Below are 19,756 nucleotides of genomic sequence, written 5' to 3'. Positions count from 1 at the left end.
AGATTTTACCACACTTATGAATCGTCGGAACATCTTGTTCAAATGTAGGTTCTGATTCAACAGATCTCAGGTTGGGGGGCAAGACTCTGCAATTCTAATCACCTCCCAGCCAATGTTGCTGGCCCATGGACCCCACTTTGAGGAGCAAACCCATTGACTCAGTGGGGGAGAAAAGGGAGGAGGGGTAGTTCTTGGAGACAAACAGACATGGATTTGAATGCAATCTTTCTCAGGCAAATATCTCCATCTGTATAGGGGGAATCTTACCCATTTTATGGAAGTGATAGGAGGATCTTTTGACTATAAATAGACATCAATCTTTTCAAATCTCTTTCACTTGGCTCCCCTAATCTTATCATCTTGTTCCTTACTATGCTTCTCTGATAATCCAGTTTATTTCTCTTTACTCTGGATCTTGTGTGTTGTGCTTAGTCACTCAGTTGTGCCCGACTCTTTTTGACCCCCTGGACTGTAGCCCACCAGGCTCCTCTGTCCATGGAGATTCTCCAGGCAAGAATACTGAAGTGAGTTGCTATGCCCTCCTTCAGGGGATCTTCCCAAGCCTGGGATAGAACCCAGGTCTCCTCTATTGCAGACAGATTCTTTACCATCTGATCTACCAGGGAAGCCCACTCAGGATCTTACCTGACTTTATTTCTTTTAGCACATAAATCAAGAAAAAGGAATTCTTTAAGTTAAGTTTTGTTCTTACAAACTTTGAGCTTATGCAACTTAATACCATCCTCCCCTGCAGTTGAGTGGGGAGGGGCGCATGGAAGTTCCAGTGCTGATTCTATCACTCATCAGCTGCATCCCCTGCTGAATGTGAATTAACATGCCTGGGTTTCAATTACTTCCCCTGTAAAATTCGGCCTTTACCTTCTGTGTTGTTGTGAGAGTTAGGGATGTTACATGAAGTGCTCGGCCAATGCCGCAGACTGCAAAAATGGCCAAACACTCTACCCCTCCCTGAATTCATGTCATTCTCCAACAACTCTGCAGTTCTTCCCATCAAAAGGTAAAGAGTCTGTTTCTTCATAAAGTAAATTGGAAAAGAAGCAATTTGTGTCCATTTCAGCCTAGGCCTCAAGGACCCTTGCTTCCATGCTCCTGCTCTCACCCATGCTGAGCCAGTATGTCACCAAACACAGGGCAGCTTGTCATGTGACAGGAAGCAGGAGGCCCAGTTGCCCCAAAGGACTCAGCCAGCAGTCAGCGAACACCCAGGGGCAGAGCCACCCTGGTGACCGCAGACACATAAGGGAGACTGCACAAGACCAATAGATTCACCAGGTCCAGACTGCTAATCCACAAAGTCACAAACTAAATGAATGGTGGTTGTTTCCAGCCATTATGTTTTGGGGTGTCTGTTATGCAGCAATATATAACTGATACTGTATATATAAGTAATTTCTCCATAAATAGTGGCTATTACAATATTTGGGGGCTTCCCTGGTGGCTCAGTGGTAAAGAATCCACCTGCTAATGCAGGAGAGGCGAGTTCCATTCCTGGGTCAGGAAGGTCTCCTGGAGAAGGAAATGGCAACCCACTCCAATATTCTTGCCTGGGAAATCCCATGGATGGAGGAGCCTGGTAGGGCTACAGTCCATGGGGTCACAAAAAACAGTCAGACACAACTTAGAGGCTAAACAACAACAGTATTTGGCAGAAAAAAGACACAATGTCAAAAAAATGAATTTTCCCTATTGTTAAAAATTCTATTTCTGGGTCAGTATTTAGGAAGATGGCTGAGCTGGAAATTAGGGTTCATAGATTCTGATTCCAGTAGCTTTTCCAGTTGGCAGCCATATGACCTTGGAAACATTATTTAACTTATTTGAACCTCAGTTTCCTTATCTGTAAGGTAAAGTGGTTAGACCAAATGACTTTTAAATTTTTGTTTAAAAAGGACTGAGGATCCATTTTTACAAAATGTAACACTTATTTCCTTGCGAACAGATAGTTCTGAACCCAACTTTTCTTTCTTGTAGACTTTCTTGTAGATAACCCTTCCTGTATTTCCATCACTGTTGAGCATTTGGTTGTGACTGAGTTTCACACTTATTCTAACAGTCATGCTCCGGACCTAGAAGGTGGCCCTCCTTGCTGTGGACCAGGAACCCAGGTAGGCAAGCTCATTAGGAATCAAAAGATGAATAATGCCAGGTAAGTTGTAGACAGAATCAAAGAAAGTGGCTCTTAACTCTTTGGAGGTGCAGGTGGACTTCTTTTACTAACTTCTAGGTTGCAATAAGTATTTTGGAGGACTGAGTTGTGCACTGTGATCGCCAGACAAGGAGGATACTACTTTATTGCCATAAAGTACAAGTCAAATCTGCATTTATTGCATAGAAATGACCCAAGATACAAAATCAGTTATGAAATAGGGGGAGAAAGACTTAACACCAAAATTTTAAGTTTTAAAATTCTCTCATGTAGCGATTGACTGGGGTTCCCTTGTGGCTCAGCTGGTAAAGAATCCGCCTGCAATGCAGGAGACCTGGGTTCGATCCCTCAGTTGGGAAGATCCCCCTGGAGAAAGAAAAGGCTACCCACTCCAGTATTCTGGCCTGGAGAATTTCAGAGAGTGACTCTGGAATTAACAAGGAAACTGCAAATACATCCAAATACATGTTGTATTAAAGAGTTACGCATGTGGCAGTGACTAGGATGGTTTTTCTTTTCTCACTGGCATTCAGCGCCTTTAACATACCACTAGTACATGCTCTAACACCGCCCTTAGCAAATACAATACAGTCTTCCCTGTGATATACGGCAGGCCATAAGGTGGCCAATTTATAAGGAAAAAAAAGACTGTTACACCCACTTCCATTATGTTACATAGTCAAAAGTCAGGGTATTTTTATTTCTGGGAGGAATTAAGCTAAATTAGGAAATGTGTGTACAATAAGGGAGTAACCATTTTAATTTTGCCTTCAGATAGTTCTTTAGTTTGGAGAAGGCAATGGCACCCCACTCCAGTACTCTTGCCTGGAAAATCCCATGGATGGAGGAGCCTGGTGGGCTACAGTCCATGGGGTCGCTAAGAGTCGGACATGACTGAGCGACTTCACTTTCACTTTTCACTTTCATGCATTGGAGAAGGAAATGGCAACCCACTCCAGTGTTCTTGCCTGGAGAATCCCAGGGACGGGGGAGCCTGGTGGGCTGCCCTCTATGGGGTTGCACGGAGTCCGACACGACTGAAGTAACTTAGCAGCAGCGTCAGTTCTTTAGTTGCTAAGTTGTATCTGATTCTTTGCAATACCCTAAACTGTAGCCCACCAGGTTCCTCTGTCCATGGGATTTCACAGGCAAGAACACTGGAGTGGGTTGCCATTTCCTTCTCCAGCAGATCTTACTGAACCAGGGACCAAACCCATGTCTTCTGCATTAGCAGGCAAAGTTCTTTACCACTGAGCCACCAGGGAAGTCCCTATATGTATAGTTAAGTCTGCATAAAGATGCACAAGGTTGCTGAAAGTGTGAGAAAAAATCGGCTCACTCTGTATCAAAACCTTTCTTTTGTGATAGAAATTAACTAGGTGGGGCCCCAAGGTAGCTCCATTCAATAGGGACAACATTGCAATGGCAAGTGACTTCTGCTTATATAGCTGGAACACATATATTTTGAAATGACATGTAAACTAACTTCAGAGACTTGAGTCATCTGATATTTTTTGAGTTAATATCTTAAATACCTTTGCCCAAGTATCTTTTGAATCAATTCACCCTCTCCTCTGGTGGGATTTTTCTCAGCACCCACCTTGCTTGTATCTTCCCCATTTCATTCTCACTGCAGCGGAAGTGAACTTTCTCAAATACAGATCTGCTCTGCTGAAAATCCTCTAATGGCTTTTCTGAAGACTGGAAGACCCCTGAAGGCAAGGACTGTATTCTTAGTACCTGGTTGAGTGTCTACAAATATGCTGTCTCCAAGACCAGGTTGGGGTTTCATTCAATTTTCAAGAGCTGTTTGTACATGGATTTACTGCCCATGGGAAATGTGAGACATGATACCCTTTGACTTATGTTAATACTGTTCACTGCAGCTCAGAAAAGTCTTTTCGAAGATGCTTGATAACACTGAGTTAGTATTTGAGGTATTTAAGTCTTTGCTTGAGGATACACATTCACCTGATGGGTGTGTTGCAAGCATACTTTAGGGTAGGGTCATTTTGGTGATATGTGTTCCTCTTAAAGATTCCAATCTCTGTGGGACCATGATTTTCTCAGATTAGAAAGGGGAGAGTAGATAGAAGATTTCATTTTCATTTTATTTTCTTAAATAGCATTCAGGTAATAACCAGACTATGAAACTAACAGGATGACCCGTCTGACTGGCAGATGTGTGACAGCTCAGGTCTGCCCAAGGATGAATCTATTAATTCCTCTTTTCTAGATACCCAGTAAGTCTATCTGCCACCAATAATCAAAATGCGTGCTGTATATACGTTCCGAGTCACTTCAGTCGTGTCCAGCTCTTTGCTATCCCATGGACTGTAGCCCGCCAGGCCCCATGGAATTCTCCAGGCAGGAACACTGGAGTGGGCTGCCATGCCCTTCTCCAGGGGATCCTCCCAACCCAGGGATCAAACCCGTGTCTCTTATAGCTCCTGTATTGGCAGGTGGGTTCTTTACCACTAATGCCACCTGGAAAGCCCCAGTAATCAATACAATACCCCCAAAGAGAGACAGAGAGAAAAGGGCAGGAACTACGCTCTGTTTTCTGAAGAGCCGAAAAGAGTTCAAGATTCTGAATTACTAAAAAAAAAAAACTGTAGAACTAGGGGAATCTGACAGTTCAGGTGGAGGAAAGTCAGCTACCAAGAATTGATTGGTATTTAACTATTTGGAAATTGAAGTCCATTCCTGGAAGCACAATCAATGGCCTCCCAGGGCACCAAGGGCAGAGCAGTTCCTGGAGCAAGGAGGGTAGCCCCTGCTCTACCCTTGGGCAGATGCTGGATTCGGGCCAGAGCTTAGCTGGGTTGTTTCCAGGTTCAGACAGGGACTAGGTGGGAAGTTAGAGGGACTGTTCCATTCCTAGGCTAATGAACATATTTAGTTGATACACAAGCTACTGTTTTGTTTTAAATTCCAGATATGTAAAAGCTCTTTAGAATCTAGCTAAGACTGGCCAACTTAATCTGTAGATGTCATTACACATCTAAATCTTCAGAACCTTTGAGGACCAGACCCCAGGGTCAGATGCCGTGAGATAGGTGCTTATTGCATACTTGCTGAATCAAAGAACAAGATCATGATGGGCACAGAGTGAGCCAAGAAGAAAAAGAAGCAGAACCCCGCCTCTGTCAGTGTCTGCTCCATTTCACCTCTGTGATCAAGGCAGTTTCCTATAACTAACTCTTCACACTTTAGTGAAACACAAACTACCCCCAGAACTCTAGTTGACCTTCAGAGCCTTGTAATTGTTTCGGTGGTCTGCCTCATGACTGTTAGGCTGTCCCAGAGACCTGAGCACTTAGCCTTAGAAGACTTTCAAACATTTCTCCTTAAAACAGTGTCAACTTGAGGATTCAGTGGGGGAATAACTGGCAAATAACAGAATCTACTGTCTTTAAAAGAAGCGACAACTTTCCACTTCTTTCTCATTCAGCTCTCAAACGTTTCTTAAATAGCCTGTTTACAACCACCCAGGAACATTCACATGCCATGGTGAGAAGTGCCATCAGTAATTCTCTCTAATATTGACAGAAAGAAAAGAAGCATCCTATTCTTCAATAATTTGAACCACCTCATGGAACACTGACTTCCTCTAAATTCACTGGGCAAACATCTATACCACAATGGAAAATAAAATGTACTAAATTACTAAAGGGAGTTATTGTTGTTTTTAAGGTTATTTGCAGTGCTTGAGGGAAAAAAAAGATTTTTGTCTTATATCATTGGAAAATTCGTTCAGTGGTGGTTTGTGAAAATCTCACCTCATCTGTAGTGCCAAGGTCACTGAGACCCAAGTAACTGACCTGGGAGATATTTGCCTAATTATCAAATATTCAGCAAACCATGCGTGACCATTTACCCGTTTGCACCTGGGACCGGCCTTCAACACGCGTTGCTCCCTAGCACTGCCCTCCTCTCGTCCACCCCTACTCATCGCCACCCAGAGCGCCAGCACCCCTGAAGGAGCAAAATCCTGGGACTCAAGGACATTTCAAAGAAACAGCGGCGGTCACCGTCCGTTTCCATTTTCCTTAAAAGAAAAAAACACCCAGATGCTTAAAAATGGGGGAAGGAGGGGGTTCTCAGAAATAATGGGAAATCTTTTGCAGTTTTTCCAATCCAAGTTCTCAGGCACTCTTGAAAGTTCATTAATTAGAGATTTAAACACAAAAGTGCTTTGCACACCAATTAGATGCCAAGCTTTGTAAGCTGTCTTGGTGTTCAGTTTGGGGGAGTTAGTAAAAGTGCCCCCACCTCACCCCATTCTGCATTTTGCCTCTTTCAGAGCCTTTTCTTGAATGACCTGACTTTTCCGAAGCAATCAAAGTGAGAACTGCCCCACTCCCACCCCCCACTTTTTCCCCATGGCAAAAGGAAATAAAGACGTAAAAATCCCCGGCGAGAGAAGTGGGGGCAATTAAGCCACAAAGCCGAGCTCCGCGGAAGTCAAGCTCTGGTGCTGCTCGAGGCGAGGCAGGGGGCGCGGGGCGGGAGACGGTCCCTACCTGGGAATGCGGCGGCGGCGGCGGCGGGGTCCTGGCGCCCATGGCTTCGCCGGCCTCGGGCGGCCGCGCTGGGAAACGCCGGCGGCTCAGTGCCGCCGGGACCCGCGGCGCTCGCAGCTGCCGCCCCGGCGCCGTCATTGGGCCGGTGCGTCACGTGGCCTGGCCGGCGGGCGAGCCTCCAGGGCCGGCGGGCGAGCCTCCAGGGCCCGCGTAACCCTTTACCTGCGCCGCCAGCGCCGCTCCAGAGGGCTCCCCGAGCCCGACTACCGACACCCCATACGCCCGCCCCGGAACCCAGGCTGGCCTGCGGGGCGCACCCAAGCAGGAAATCTCGGAGCTCGGCTTCTGATCGTCGACACTCAGGCTGCGTGCCAGCCGCCCGCTCGCTCGGGGAAACTTTTTGGTGCCTACTTTACCGTCCTGCTGCGGGGGAGAGGGAGCTTCCTAAGATGCGGGACGTAAGAGGAGAGATACATAGGTGCACTCCCTGGCAAACTGATGTATCCCCCCTTCTTCCCGTGACCTTGTGGTTTTGTTTCCTCCCCCGTTCTGGCAAGTGCGTACCTGGCATACGCACTGTCGCCTGCCTTTAAGGGATAAATATTCTGGGGAAGAGAGCAGACGCTACCAGGATGAGAATTCCCTGGGAAGCTGCATAGCCTCGCCGGCACCCTGGAGACCGCGGTGGGAGTTCAAAAGTCATGCTTCCCCCGTCCCCCACCTTCCCTCTCTGTTCCTGGGGTGTTGGAACCTCGGCTGCCACACTCCGTCTACCGTCCTAAGCTCCAAGCCTGAGCTTGTAGCCATCCATACACTTAAGGTGGGTTGATTTACCCTAAAATATACTTAAGTGTTGGAGATTCTTTTCACCTGTGCTTCAGAGTGCGTCGGTGTTGGCCTTAACAGGGAAATATGTTAAGCAAGGGCGCCACCTAGCTTGTCCTTTTCTCTCTTTCCTCTTCATTCGTTCATTCAGAGAGCGTCAGCTTGAAACAGTATGCTGGAGAAGCAACAGGGCAGAATACCATTTAAAGATGTAATCTGTCCACTCCAGTGACTCCAGCACTATTTACATGACAACGTTTGTCACACTTTAGCTCTTTTTTTTTTTTTTTGAATCATTCCACTTAGGTAGTGGCTGCATGTTTTAAAATGATAGATTATTAGGATGGGAAGATATTATGATTCAAGAAAATGAGAATGGTCTGGAATGTTTTGAAAAGAATGATCATTGTACAGCTTGTCTGACTGGAAAATACCCTGTGGAATTGGAATGGTAGCTGCCAGGGGCAGACATCATATTTCAGGACACAAAAGCTGGTGAAGAAGTTGTAGTGGTTATACCTTCATTTACTGTTACTCAGTTGGTACAGTGTGAAATGCCACATGCTTGTAAGTTCTGAGATTTTTTTTTCTGAAAAGGATACCAAATTGCTATGATTTATTCAGTAATCCCGGATAAATACTTTGGTATTATGTAGGAACTTGGATGATCCTTTCAGTTTTATTCAGTACTGTTATTTTTTAGAGATCATGTACATTTCAGATCATTAGCAGTAATGTAGCAGATAGGTGAATTTCTGTTTTGGAGAGGATTGCCAGGTATTATACTCTCACAGGTTCTTAGGAAATTTTGTGAAATGTTTAAGAGTTACTGAAATTCATTTATGGAATATTTTCATGGAGAAGGAAATGGCAACCCACTCCAGTGTTCTTGCCTGGAGAATCCCAGGGGCGGGGGAGCCTGGTGGGCTGCCGTCTACGGGGTCGCACAGAGTCGGACACGACTGAAGTGACTTAGCTTACGTGCTGTTTTGGGCTTCCCAGGTGGCGCTAGTGGCGAAGAGTGTGCGTGCCAATGGCAGGAGACATAGACACTGATTCCACCCTTGGATTGGGAAGTTCCCCTGGACGAGGAAGTGGCAACCCACTCCAGTATTCTCTCCTGGAGAATCCCATGGACAGAGGAGCCCGGCAAGCTACAGTCCATGGGGTCGTGAAGAGTCAGACACAGCTGAGGGGACTTAGCACAGGTGCATGCTGTTTTACATTACTTTCTGATAAAACCCTTTGTCCACGTAAAGAACCATCTTATCCAATTTCTAACCCATGCTTTAAACATGGTCACAGGATAATGGTAAGTTTTAGTTGGTTATTTTGACCAAAAAGACTTGGGTGTTTATCTTGGGTTTTAAAGTATGTTTCCCAGACTAGCAGAATCGGCATCATCTGGGGGAATTTAGTAAAACTGCAGATTCTTGGGATCCATCCAGCCATATGGACGCAGAAATAATGGGGTCAGGGAGGGTGAAAAAATATGTGTTTTAACAAATGAGGCACCACTGCCCTCAGCCTGCTCAAGCTGCTGGCTAGGTTACCCTCATCTATTAAAGGCTGGGGGGATACTATAAACCACACGCAGTGGTGTTAACCTCAAGTTACCAGTTTATCATGTTGATACCAGCTTGTCATGTTGATACACTAACCCAAACCCTCTGATGTGTCTGTACTATGTGTAATCTGTAGTTAATGCAGATCACATGGAATGCCAAATAGAGCTCAGAGGGGCCCCTCATAAAAACATACAGAAGGAAAACCTATGGTTTCTTCATGCATATGGGAATGAAACACCATGAATCACTTAGTTTTTAAGGTGTGCTTATGTTTTCATTGGCATATAAATTGTTCTCTGATGATAAGTAACGGAAGCTAAGAAAGCTATTGGGTTGGTCAAAAAGTTCGTTCGGGTTTCCTGTAACAGCTTGTAGAACCTAAACAAACTTTTTGGCCAACCCAATAATTTGAGTGGATATGTATTTTTTTTATTGGAGGATAATTGCTTTACAGTGTTATGATGGTTCAGTCATAATTATGCATATATTCCCTCCCTCTTGAGCCTTCCTGCCCCCCTCCCATCCCACCCTTCTGGGTTGTCACAGAGCACCAGGCTGGGTTCCTTGTGTTACATAGCAGCTTCCCACTAGTTATCTGTTTTACACATGCCACTGTATATATGTCAGCACTACTTTCTCAATTTGTCCTTTCCTCTCCTTCCCCCACTGTGTCCACAAGTTGGTTCTCTATGTCTCTGTCTCCATTCTTTCCTGTCAAATATTTGTCAACATAGCTCTAAATGAAAGAAGAGACAAATTTTTAAAAAGGTTATAGTATTGGCTTTGGAGAAGGAAATGGCAACCCACTCCAGTATTCTTGCCTGGAAAATCCCATGGATGGAGGAGTCTGGTAGGCTACAGTCCATGGGATCTTGAAGAGTTGGACATGACTGAGCGACTTCACTTTCATGAATTGGAGAAGGAAATGGCAACCCACTCCAGTGTTCTTGCCAGGAGAATCCCAGGGACGGGGGTGCCTGGTGGGCTGCCGTCTATGGGGTTGCACAGAGTTGGACACGACTGAAGTGACTTAGCAGCAGCAGCAGCAGCAGCAGCAGCAGCAGTAGTATTGGCTTTGGAGAAGGGAATGGCAACCCACTCCAGTATTCTTGCCTGGAGAATTTCATGGACAGAAGAACCTGAAGGGCTACAGTCCACGGAGTCAAAAAAAGTGTCCAACATGACTGAGTGACTAACACTGGTGGCTCAGTGGCAAAGAATCTGCCTGTAATGAAGGAGACTCTGGCAATGCAGGAGATGTGGGTTCGATCCTTGGGTTGGGAAGATCCCTTGGAGAAGGAAATGGCAACCTCTCCAGTATTCTTGTCTGGGAAATCCCATGGTCAGAAGAGCCTGGAGGACTACAGTCCATGGAGTCGAATAGAATCTAACCTGACTGAAGTGACTTAACACAGCATAGTATTGGCTTTTGTTATAATCAAGCAAGTGCGATACTAAGCATTTTAGACTTTTGAGAAAGAGATTACTGGTTAGATTCTATATTTTTAGCTCAGTTTTCTCCATTGGATGGATAGTGTATTTCCACCTGCATGGGTGTCTTAACCTTTAAACTCTCTTGGTCCAACTTTATTATTTCCCTCATTTTCATCTCCTAACCTATTCATTTTACATTTGTAACTCTACTCTTCACTCAATTTTGGTTGGAACTGGAATTAGAATTTTCCTTCTTTTTCATCACCAACCTCTATCACTGTCTTCTCTATCAGTGATGTCCTGAAGTCACTCCTCTTAGCAAGTTCATTGCCACTGCCCTAAGATCAAGGTCTTATGCTTTCTATATCAGACCTTTGCAACAGTCTCTTTACTGGTCTCTCAGCTTATGGTCTCTTTCATCACTAATTCAGCTGACATAGTATTGCCCCAGGCATTCTAAAATACCATTTCACCCAGACTATTCCCCTTCTCAAAAACTTTTTAATGATTCCCTTTAGGTTATTACGGGCTTCCCCGGTGGCTCAGTAATAAAGAATCCACCTGCAGTGCAGGAGACAGAGGAGTCACAGGTTTGATTCCTGAGTGGTGAAGATCCCCTGGAGGAGGACACGGGTTTGATGCATGATACTGGATGCTTTGGGCTGGTGCACTGAGATGATCCACTCCAATATTCTTGCCTGGAGAATCCTATGGACAGAGGAGCCTCGTGGGTCGCAAAAAGACACCACTGAAGTGACTTAGCACACATCTATTACCAGTTAAAGTTTAAAATCCCCACGTAGCATTTAAAGTCATCTAAATACTTCGGAGATATTTTGGCTCTCCCTGATTTTGCTCAGGCAGCTTCCTCCACCTGAAGTGTCATTCTGACCTTCTGACGGCTAAGCGCTGCTTATCCTTGAAGCCCCTGCTCTCTGTCGCCCCCTCTTGGCCATCCTTTTTGATCCCCAGTTGGATTTATTTGTTCCTCTGCAGTGGCAACCCACTCCAGTACTCTTGCCTGGAAAACTCTATGGATGGAGGAGCCTGGTAGGCTGCAGTCCATGGGGTCACTAAGAGTCGGACATGACTGAGCGACCTCACTTTCATGCATTGGAGAAGGAAATGGCAACCCACTCGTGTTCTTGCCTGGAGAATCCCAGGGGCAGGGGAGCCTGGTGGGCTGCCATCTGTGGGGTTGCACAGAGTCGGACATGACTAAAGCGACTTAGCAGCAGCAGCAGGTGCAGTGTATCCTTAGCACCTGGCTTTCACGTCTAACAACTTAAAAAAAAAATCATAGTCTGTCTTATATGTAATTTAGTTGCACCTCCCTTAGATTATAGGATTATGGCGGGCAGAGGTGTGCATGATTAATTTTTAAATCATTTTAGGCATAACATAATTTGGACATAGCAAGTACAGTGTTTGTTGTATTCTTGCTCCTAGGATGGAAGATATTTATATAAACAACAAACTTCATGTATATTAAATGGTCTTATGCAAATAATAATGATCCACTCCTCTACATTTTCTCTGAGAGCTGAACTTCATGTACTACACATAGTACTTGCTTCCTGTTTTCCTATTAAGACTGAAACCAAAGAAGGTATAAACTATTTTACTCAAATTTGTTGTCCTGGCAAAATGCATACCCAAGTGAATATTTGCTGAGTGAATGCCTCAACTATTGTGGTTATGGTTATACGCGAAAATTCTGGGAGTTTGCAAAGACCTCCAGTAAACTTCAGAGCCTAGTCTGGCCTCTAATCTGGAAATTAGAAAATATTCTTCTAGGTTATTATTAGTAAGTGTCTGCTAGATACTCAATGCTTTATTTTTATGTGCTGTGAGAAGCTAACAAAAAGAAATTGCTGATGTGCTGATGTGCTGAAATCCTGTTCAGCGATTCCCTCTGGACCTCTGTTTTTAGGTTTCACCTGTACCTTTGGAATGTTTCCAGTGCCTACTTCATACGGCCGTTGTGAAGATTACATGGCTTAGAACATGCAAAGCTCCAAAAAGTGTCTCATGTACAGTAAACACTCAGTAAGCATAAATAATTATTATTATTGAAGATACTGAACTGCACCTGCTAAAGTTGGGGGATTAAAAACAAACACCATGCAACTCTAAGTAGTTTATCCTTTATTCATACAAACAATACATACACAAGACTATACCTTTTTTGAAGACTGCAATAATTTTCTAGTGTAACAACTCTGTAACAAAATTTAACTAAATGTAACATTTATGAAAATATAAATCTCTGATTGGGTAATTCTTCCCAACAATACAAAGTTTACATAAAAACATTCAATATGAGCTATCAGTTGCAAACAAGTTAGGAAAAATCATTCAAGTCACTTGTTAAAACTCTATTAGCTGTTACATAGAACATTCACACTACATTGAATCCATCTAGGCATTTAATTCTTAGAAAGGTGTAGCATGGAGGTCCAACTGATAATGACAGGAATAAGTATGTGTTACCTCCAAAGAGCTAAAACAAAAAAGCATTGACTCATACAATCAACTCCAGGTAATCTGTACGTGGGCTGAATCTTCTCTGGGCTACCACCTCCCTGGTTGGTAGCTAGACCAGGAGGAACATACTGGAAAAAAATCTTTCACCGGGGTGTTTCATATCTGAACCTCATCTCTGTATGCTTCTGTGTCAAACTGTTTTCCAAAGTGAAATATACCTATATCGGATTCCCTGTGGGTTAGATCATTTGTTTCTGCCATTAGCATTAACAATTAGGATGTAGCTCTCCTTTTTCTCACATTTCTCCCCCACATCTCTGTGAGGGCAATAGAGGAGCTATCACTACCTTTATTTTTGCAGTTTAAGAAAACAATACGTTCGGGACATTAAAGATCTGTCTATAGATGAGTTCAAGGCAGAGCTGGCTGAAAGTCAGTGCCTTGCTCATTTTTCTGTCTTCTCAAGACACCATGGTCCCTTTCAAACCAAACCACTACTACTGATCACCATTGGAAAGTCATCCAAGGACATGCCATGAGGGGGATATGGAAGGAAAAAAATCATGTTCCCCTACTGGGATGTAATATTTTCTTTTAAACAGGAGAAGTAGTTTTTAAAAAACATTTAATACCAATTTCATAGCTTCTGCTTTGAAATGGCTAAGACTATAAAAGACTCCAGAGAATCCTCAGGCAGAAAGGATAACGGATAAAGAATGATACATATAGTGTATTGAAGTAAGAAAGTGCTTACTTACAAACAGGACAGTAAAGAGGCTTTGGACGCCCTTAAGATTTATGCAATATTTTAGCACGAAGACAGGCATATTCAATTTGTCCCAGAGTATTTGGTCAGCTATCTGCGTTTTACACAGGAAAGAAGAAGAATGAGAGTAAGTAAGGCAAATGTCGTCAGTATTCCACAGATGGCATGTCGAGAAAGCTTTCCTTCTAATAAGATTTACTGCAGGGGTTTAGGAAATAATCTATGCTTCCACACAACCAACTTCTATAGCACAGCCTTTTGTTGGTACAATGAAAGAAATGAACAGGTGTTTTGACTGCGTTTATAATGCCCTTTCTGTAACATTTTTACACCCAGCACAAACAGGCATTTCAAAATGACACGAAAAGATTGTGGTTTCATATTAAATGTGTTCCTTTGCAGCCCAGAAAATAGTTTAAAAATTGTGTGTTCCATGATACAGAAACCCTTGCATGCAGTTGTAACGAAGACCGACTCTATGTGTGTTCAGTAGCCCTGTAATAGCGGTAGGCAGCTCTTGCCCCAGTCCAGTCTGTGGCCTCATACTAAACATCCTTTCTCTTGGGAAACTGGGAGTACCTCTGGGCACTTTTGTTACATTATTTTGCACCTTTAGACCTTCCATCTGCAGACTGGATTGACACAGTTGTCAGGATCGTAAAAGTGTAAGGGGAGATTAAGGCTGTGTTTAGTTATCCACAATCATTTGAAGTTCAACAGCAGTTTGTGTTCACAATTTCAACCTGTTGCTGTAGGACTAACTCCAGTCCAGATGGCCTGTGTGTAGCTCTAACCTCTCTCATCTGGACAATGGGATGAGTTAAGCTGCTTCTTCCAGTCCAGTTAATTTAAAAACTACTCTCAGCTGATATAGCCATGTAAATATGATTTCTAGAAATTCTGTCAAGACTGCAGTCTTGGATAAACTTTGTCAAAAAGACCGACTCTACAGATAGTTTCACATTTCTGTACATTTCATGAGTGTGTGTGAGTTGCTCTGTCATGATTGACTCTGTGACCTCATGGACTGTAGCCTGCCAGGCTCCTCTGTCCATGGTTTTCTCTAGGCAAGAATACTGGAGTGGGTTGCCATTCCCTTCTCCAGGGGATTGTCTCAATGTATGAGAATGGCAATAATTAATACTGGAACTGCAGCATCGTTCCTTTTTTTTTTTTCCCTGTCTTTTAAGAACGAATGTGTACCATTTGGGATACAGAAGGTAAATTTTTTCCTTTTATGTGTGTATTATGTAGCTCTGTTAAGCAGGAAGAACATTTTGTTAGTTGTCAGGGGCATAGCTGTGGCCCCTGGATTCCAGGGCAGAGCACACCCGCTCATAGCAGGAGTTGTGTTTCTTGGAGGGTGTTGACTCGTTCGGTTCTGAGGAGTCACTGACGGTGATGGGGCTGTCTCTTGCAAAAACCTCAGTCGACTCTCTCCATAGACAATCCACAGACACTTTAAAACAGTAACTATTACACTTTGGCCTGGATGTCTGTGTCGCGTTGTTGAAAATTTGTCTGCTGTTTGAAGTGGCGATTTTAATTTTCAGCGCAGCATCTACACGGTCCACCACGGTGTATATCCCTATGCTGCCATCGTCAAAACCCACAATGATGTTCAGGTGCCGCTGGGAAAGGGCAAGGAAAGTTGGTGTTTTGTAAAGGGAACAAGCACCGATATTTTTGCCATCGGCCAGTCTCATGACAATCAAACTGGATATCGCACCATTTTCATCCTCTTCTTCCCCATTTCGGAAACAAATGTATACCAGGTAGCGCCCGTCTCGAGACAACCTCTGCCTCCAAATGACCCCAGAGGCATGCACCACCCGTAATTTGCCACTGTGTAAATCCAGCACATTGATATTCTCATCTCCCCTGGAAATAATACCTAGCTTTCCATTGGGAGAGATTTCAAAATCCTCTAGGTTTTTCAGAAAGTTGTTTGGAAGTTGCACGCGGCGGCAGATCACTTCTTCTGTCAGACTCCAGATGTTAACCGTCTCCGCCGACGTGATAAACACGATGATATCCGGACAGTCGGGAATCAATTTAAAATTCACAATGGTGGTGCCGTCTTCACAGCAGAACTTCTTGGTGATGCTTCCTGTCCAAAGACTGACCGCCAGCACCTTGCTTTTGGTCATGCCCACCACGAAGGTGTTCGCAGAGGTGATGAAGGCGTTCTGCAGACTGGTCAGGATGTTGCACACCCTGTGGCCCGTGGCCAGTCTCCAAACCCTGGAGGCATTTTCCTCGCAGAGAGAGACCACAAACTGGTCATTGTGTGTAATCAGCAGCTGAGAGATTCTCTGCCCATTAATTCGAAAGAGGTTTTCACCGCTGCTGGTGTGCCAGACGTACTGGCTGCTCTTATCGTCTGACGTCACCATGAAGTCTCCGGAGGACGTCAGCACGCAGTGTTCAACCGTTCCTTCGTGCTTAAACACTGCTTCAAGGAACCCGCTGCTGAAGTTCCACTTGTGAACACAATCTGAGCCATCGAGGGAATAAATGATCTCCCCACGAGCAGGTAACACCAGACTTTGGATGGGTTTTCCAGTCTTATCTATGTTGGACATAGCTGTGATTATATCTATGTCCCAAATGGAAAGAACACCGCTGGTGGATAAAGATAGCAGCATGTTGTGGTGACTGGATTTCACCAGCTTGACTATGGTACCTGAGATTTCCTGTAAGCTCGCCATACACTGCCCCGTGTCCCGCCTCCAGAAGAACACGGCCGGGGTGTTTTCCATGGTCGCGATGATGCAGTCTCCGTTCTTGGACAGCACAGCTGATATAAAGCGTTCGTTGTGTTTTGCTCTGAACTTTTCTGCCACCTTCCACAGGCCAGTGTCTAAGAGCTCGATGCTGAGGGCCTTACAGATAAGAACTGCACTTTGGTCCTCTGAAAGTTCAATGCTGACCACCTCACTGTCTTCCCTGCGACAGTCGAAGTCATCAGTCAGCTGGGGGTTGGAGATGTCCTCTGTGTTCCAAACAGAAAGGCTGCCCTCACTGTCTACCATTACCATTTCCTGAGCCGTGTCCAAGATAAGAAGGAACTTCACAAACCCACCTGAAAATTCAGATGTCACTGTACATAACTTTTCTCCACTCCCTAGATGAAAGATGGTGGTGGTGTTCAGGTACTGTCCACAGAAGGCATACACGCCGTCTAGTGAGCACTGGACGCAGGTCACTTCGTACCAGCAGTGGAACTGGTAAAGGGGCCATCCATAGAGCAGATCGATGACAGTGACATCTTTGCTGGCTTCGAGCCAGGCCAGAGCATGTTTGACGGACAGTGTAAATCCATTGATGTAGGTGGAGCCACTTCCATGCTTGGTCCCTTTGATTTCTACTTCAGACAGGAGGCAAGAATTTACATTGTCGTAAACCAGCAGGGTGTTATTTGTTGTTGCCACCACAAGATACTTTTCATCGTTGGTGAGTTTCATGCCGAGGATGACAGACTGGGCTGTTGTGATTTGCCTGAGTAGCTGACGCGTTTCCACATCCCAAGTGCTGATGGAACCATTTTCTAAAGCCGTGAGGACCGTACTGGGGTTACAGGTGGGCAGAATCTCAGTGACATGCAGGTGACTAGATGACAAGGGAAGTCGCTCTGGGCTGTAGGTCACATCCATGGATGAGTGTAATGGCACAATGGAGCAGTATTTGGGCCCATCTTTGTCACATTCTAAGAGAAGATGTCTAAGTTTGGGCAGGGAGCTCACAACAGGCAGCAGCCTCTGCTGAAGCTCTGCAGAGAGGGAGCCGGGGAATGCAACGACCTTGGTTTTGATGCTGCGGAGGGTGCTCGCCAGGAACTTCAGCTCCTTCTCCTGCGAGCAGTTGTAAGCCAGCTCAATGTCTGCGAGCACTTTGTCAAACTGGCCAATTTTGATCATGGTGTAAAGCCAGCTGAAGTTCATGATGATGCCATAGAGTAGGTCATCAGTCTTCCCACACCTTGTCAGGTGGTACAGCAGCTCACACATTTTCCGATGGTTGACAAAAAAGATGTCAGGCTCCAGTGGATTGCACTGGAAGACCCAGGGCTGGTCAGGGGCCTGCCTGTCAAAGGAAGCCTGCTCAATGAAGTGTCTCTCCTCCTCCAGCAGGCTTTTGCTCTCCAAGTCAAGGCAGCCGTTCAGGTAGGGGTCTTCCAGGCAGAAAGCTTTCCTCCTGCCCCCTGACCAGACTCCCAGGAAGTAATCTGCCAGTATAGTGTGCATTTCATGCAGGTCGCTCTTGTCCTGCAGATACAGCTTCTGCGCTATGAGCTGCAGGTGTCTGTTGGCCCAGACCAGCAGGGTGACATTTTTCACGTGTCTCTCGATTAGGTATCCACTGAGCCCCTCCTTGAGCTTTGCAATGTACAGATAAGGTACTCTCAGGGGATTGCTGGGCCTCATGCTCTCATTGAGCTCATTCATCACACTGTTGTCCAGGGCCAGCACGTCCTCCAGCTCCATCTCACTCAGACCCATTTTGGCCATGGTGATGTAACCGAGAGCCCGGGAGACAAGTTTCTGCCCACACTTTCGCTCCAGGGACCAGAAGAGCTGCTCTATGCTTTCGTGCACAGTGACACAGAGGGAGGACTCATCGACGTCTCTGTGAGATCGCCAGTGTCTCACCTCCCTGAAGGTCAGGTTCACAAACATGGGCAGTGTGCACTTGGAGAAGGCGTTGTTCACATAAATCTGCTGGCCTGACGTGACCTTCCTTTTGACCCGCAGAAGCTGGTGTTTGAGCACCTGGCTGCACATCTTCCTGTCCCGGGGAATCAGCTCGATATAGTTGTCTTCTTCGTGGATAAGGCACCTCAGTTTCTGCAGGATCCCATGTTTGTTGGGCAGTGTGGAGAGGACGATCCGGACGAACCGGGGAAGGTGTACAGGAAGCCACCAGAGCTTCCGGGCCTCGTCGCTTTCTGAGAGCTGCTCCAGGGCATCGAATATGACCACGAGAGGTCTCTGCAATGAAGACTCATTCAAAAGGTTTATGAATAAGTCACGGAGGTCATGGATCTTCTTAGGGTAGTTCTGAACCAGGCACCGGTAGTTCACTGCCAACTGTTCACAAACACTTAGAAGGAGAGACTTAAGATCAGTACTCAAGTCTGTGGTTCCTAGAAACCTCACGACTACAACTGGGTCAGATTCTGGTCCTGTGTCTTCATGTAGCCAGCCATAAGCCTAAAACACAAAGGTGGCGTTTAGAATGGAGATACATATTCACATGGGCACATGCAACAACACTTCCTCTCTGCAGAGATCAGCCTTCTGGTAACCCCAACCAGGCAGAAAGTAACCTAGACCCAGGAGATGGAAAACCCTGAGATGGTCAGAGAGCTGTCACAAAGCTGTGACATAGGTGAAATGCTCAGGATCACTCCACCAGAGGTAATAAAACAGTGGTAACAGTAGCAGTCAACCACAAGGCAGCATTTGGCTTGTATTCTAAAAGTTACAAAGCATTTCACCAACTGTAAATCTGAATATCTAGTATGCTTAGTTCCTCATCACTGAATTTCCATTTCTTAGCACAGTTGTTGGCACATGGTAGGTGCTTGGTAAATATTTAATGAATAGATTAAGTAATGACCTACACATTGTAGGCTTAGTCTCTCAGTCGTGTCCGATTCTTTGTGACCCCATGAACCATAGCCCACCAGGCTTCTCTGTCAGTGGGGGTTCTCCAGGCAAGAATACTGGAGTGGGTTGCCATGTCCTCCTCCAGGGGATCTTCCCAACCCAGGAATCGAGCCAAGGATTGAACCCAGGTCTCCACATTGCAGGCAGATTCTTTATCGACTGAGCCACCAGGGACCTACACATTAGGTCAAGTCAATTATCTTCCTTAATTGAGGTTACATACGGCTGACCATGGTCTAGTTAACCTTTGCTGTATTTTAATCACTGAGTCATGTCCAATTCTTTCGTGACCTTATGCACTATGTAGCCCG

General features: G+C 45.2%; 2 protein-coding genes across 3 annotated transcripts in view; both read right to left on the bottom strand.

Moving 5' to 3' along the window:
* The window catches only part of C7H4orf19 (chromosome 7 C4orf19 homolog), a 77,644-nt gene extending 70,874 nt beyond the window's left edge, over positions 1-6,770 (bottom strand). The window contains exon 1 of one of the 2 annotated variants that reach the window (XM_068975290.1): positions 6,694-6,770. The gene's annotated coding sequence lies outside the window, so the exon portion shown is untranslated. The remainder of the gene's footprint in view (positions 1-6,693) is intronic. The other variant, XM_068975291.1, reaches the window with a different exon arrangement.
* An 8,283-nt stretch (positions 6,771-15,053) lies between these two features.
* The window catches only part of NWD2 (NACHT and WD repeat domain containing 2), a 228,536-nt gene continuing 223,833 nt past the window's right edge, over positions 15,054-19,756 (bottom strand). Inside the window, exon 7 of the mRNA XM_068974766.1 lies at positions 15,054-18,986. Within this exon, the coding sequence (XP_068830867.1) occupies positions 15,054-18,986 (3,933 nt within the window). The remainder of the gene's footprint in view (positions 18,987-19,756) is intronic.

Source organism: Capricornis sumatraensis, chromosome 7, assembly GCF_032405125.1.
Source record: "Capricornis sumatraensis isolate serow.1 chromosome 7, serow.2, whole genome shotgun sequence".
In the NCBI taxonomy this organism is placed as follows: Eukaryota; Metazoa; Chordata; class Mammalia; order Artiodactyla; family Bovidae; genus Capricornis; species Capricornis sumatraensis.
The sequence above is the reverse complement of the archived record's forward strand: the minus strand, read 5'-3'. Positions and strand labels throughout refer to the sequence as shown.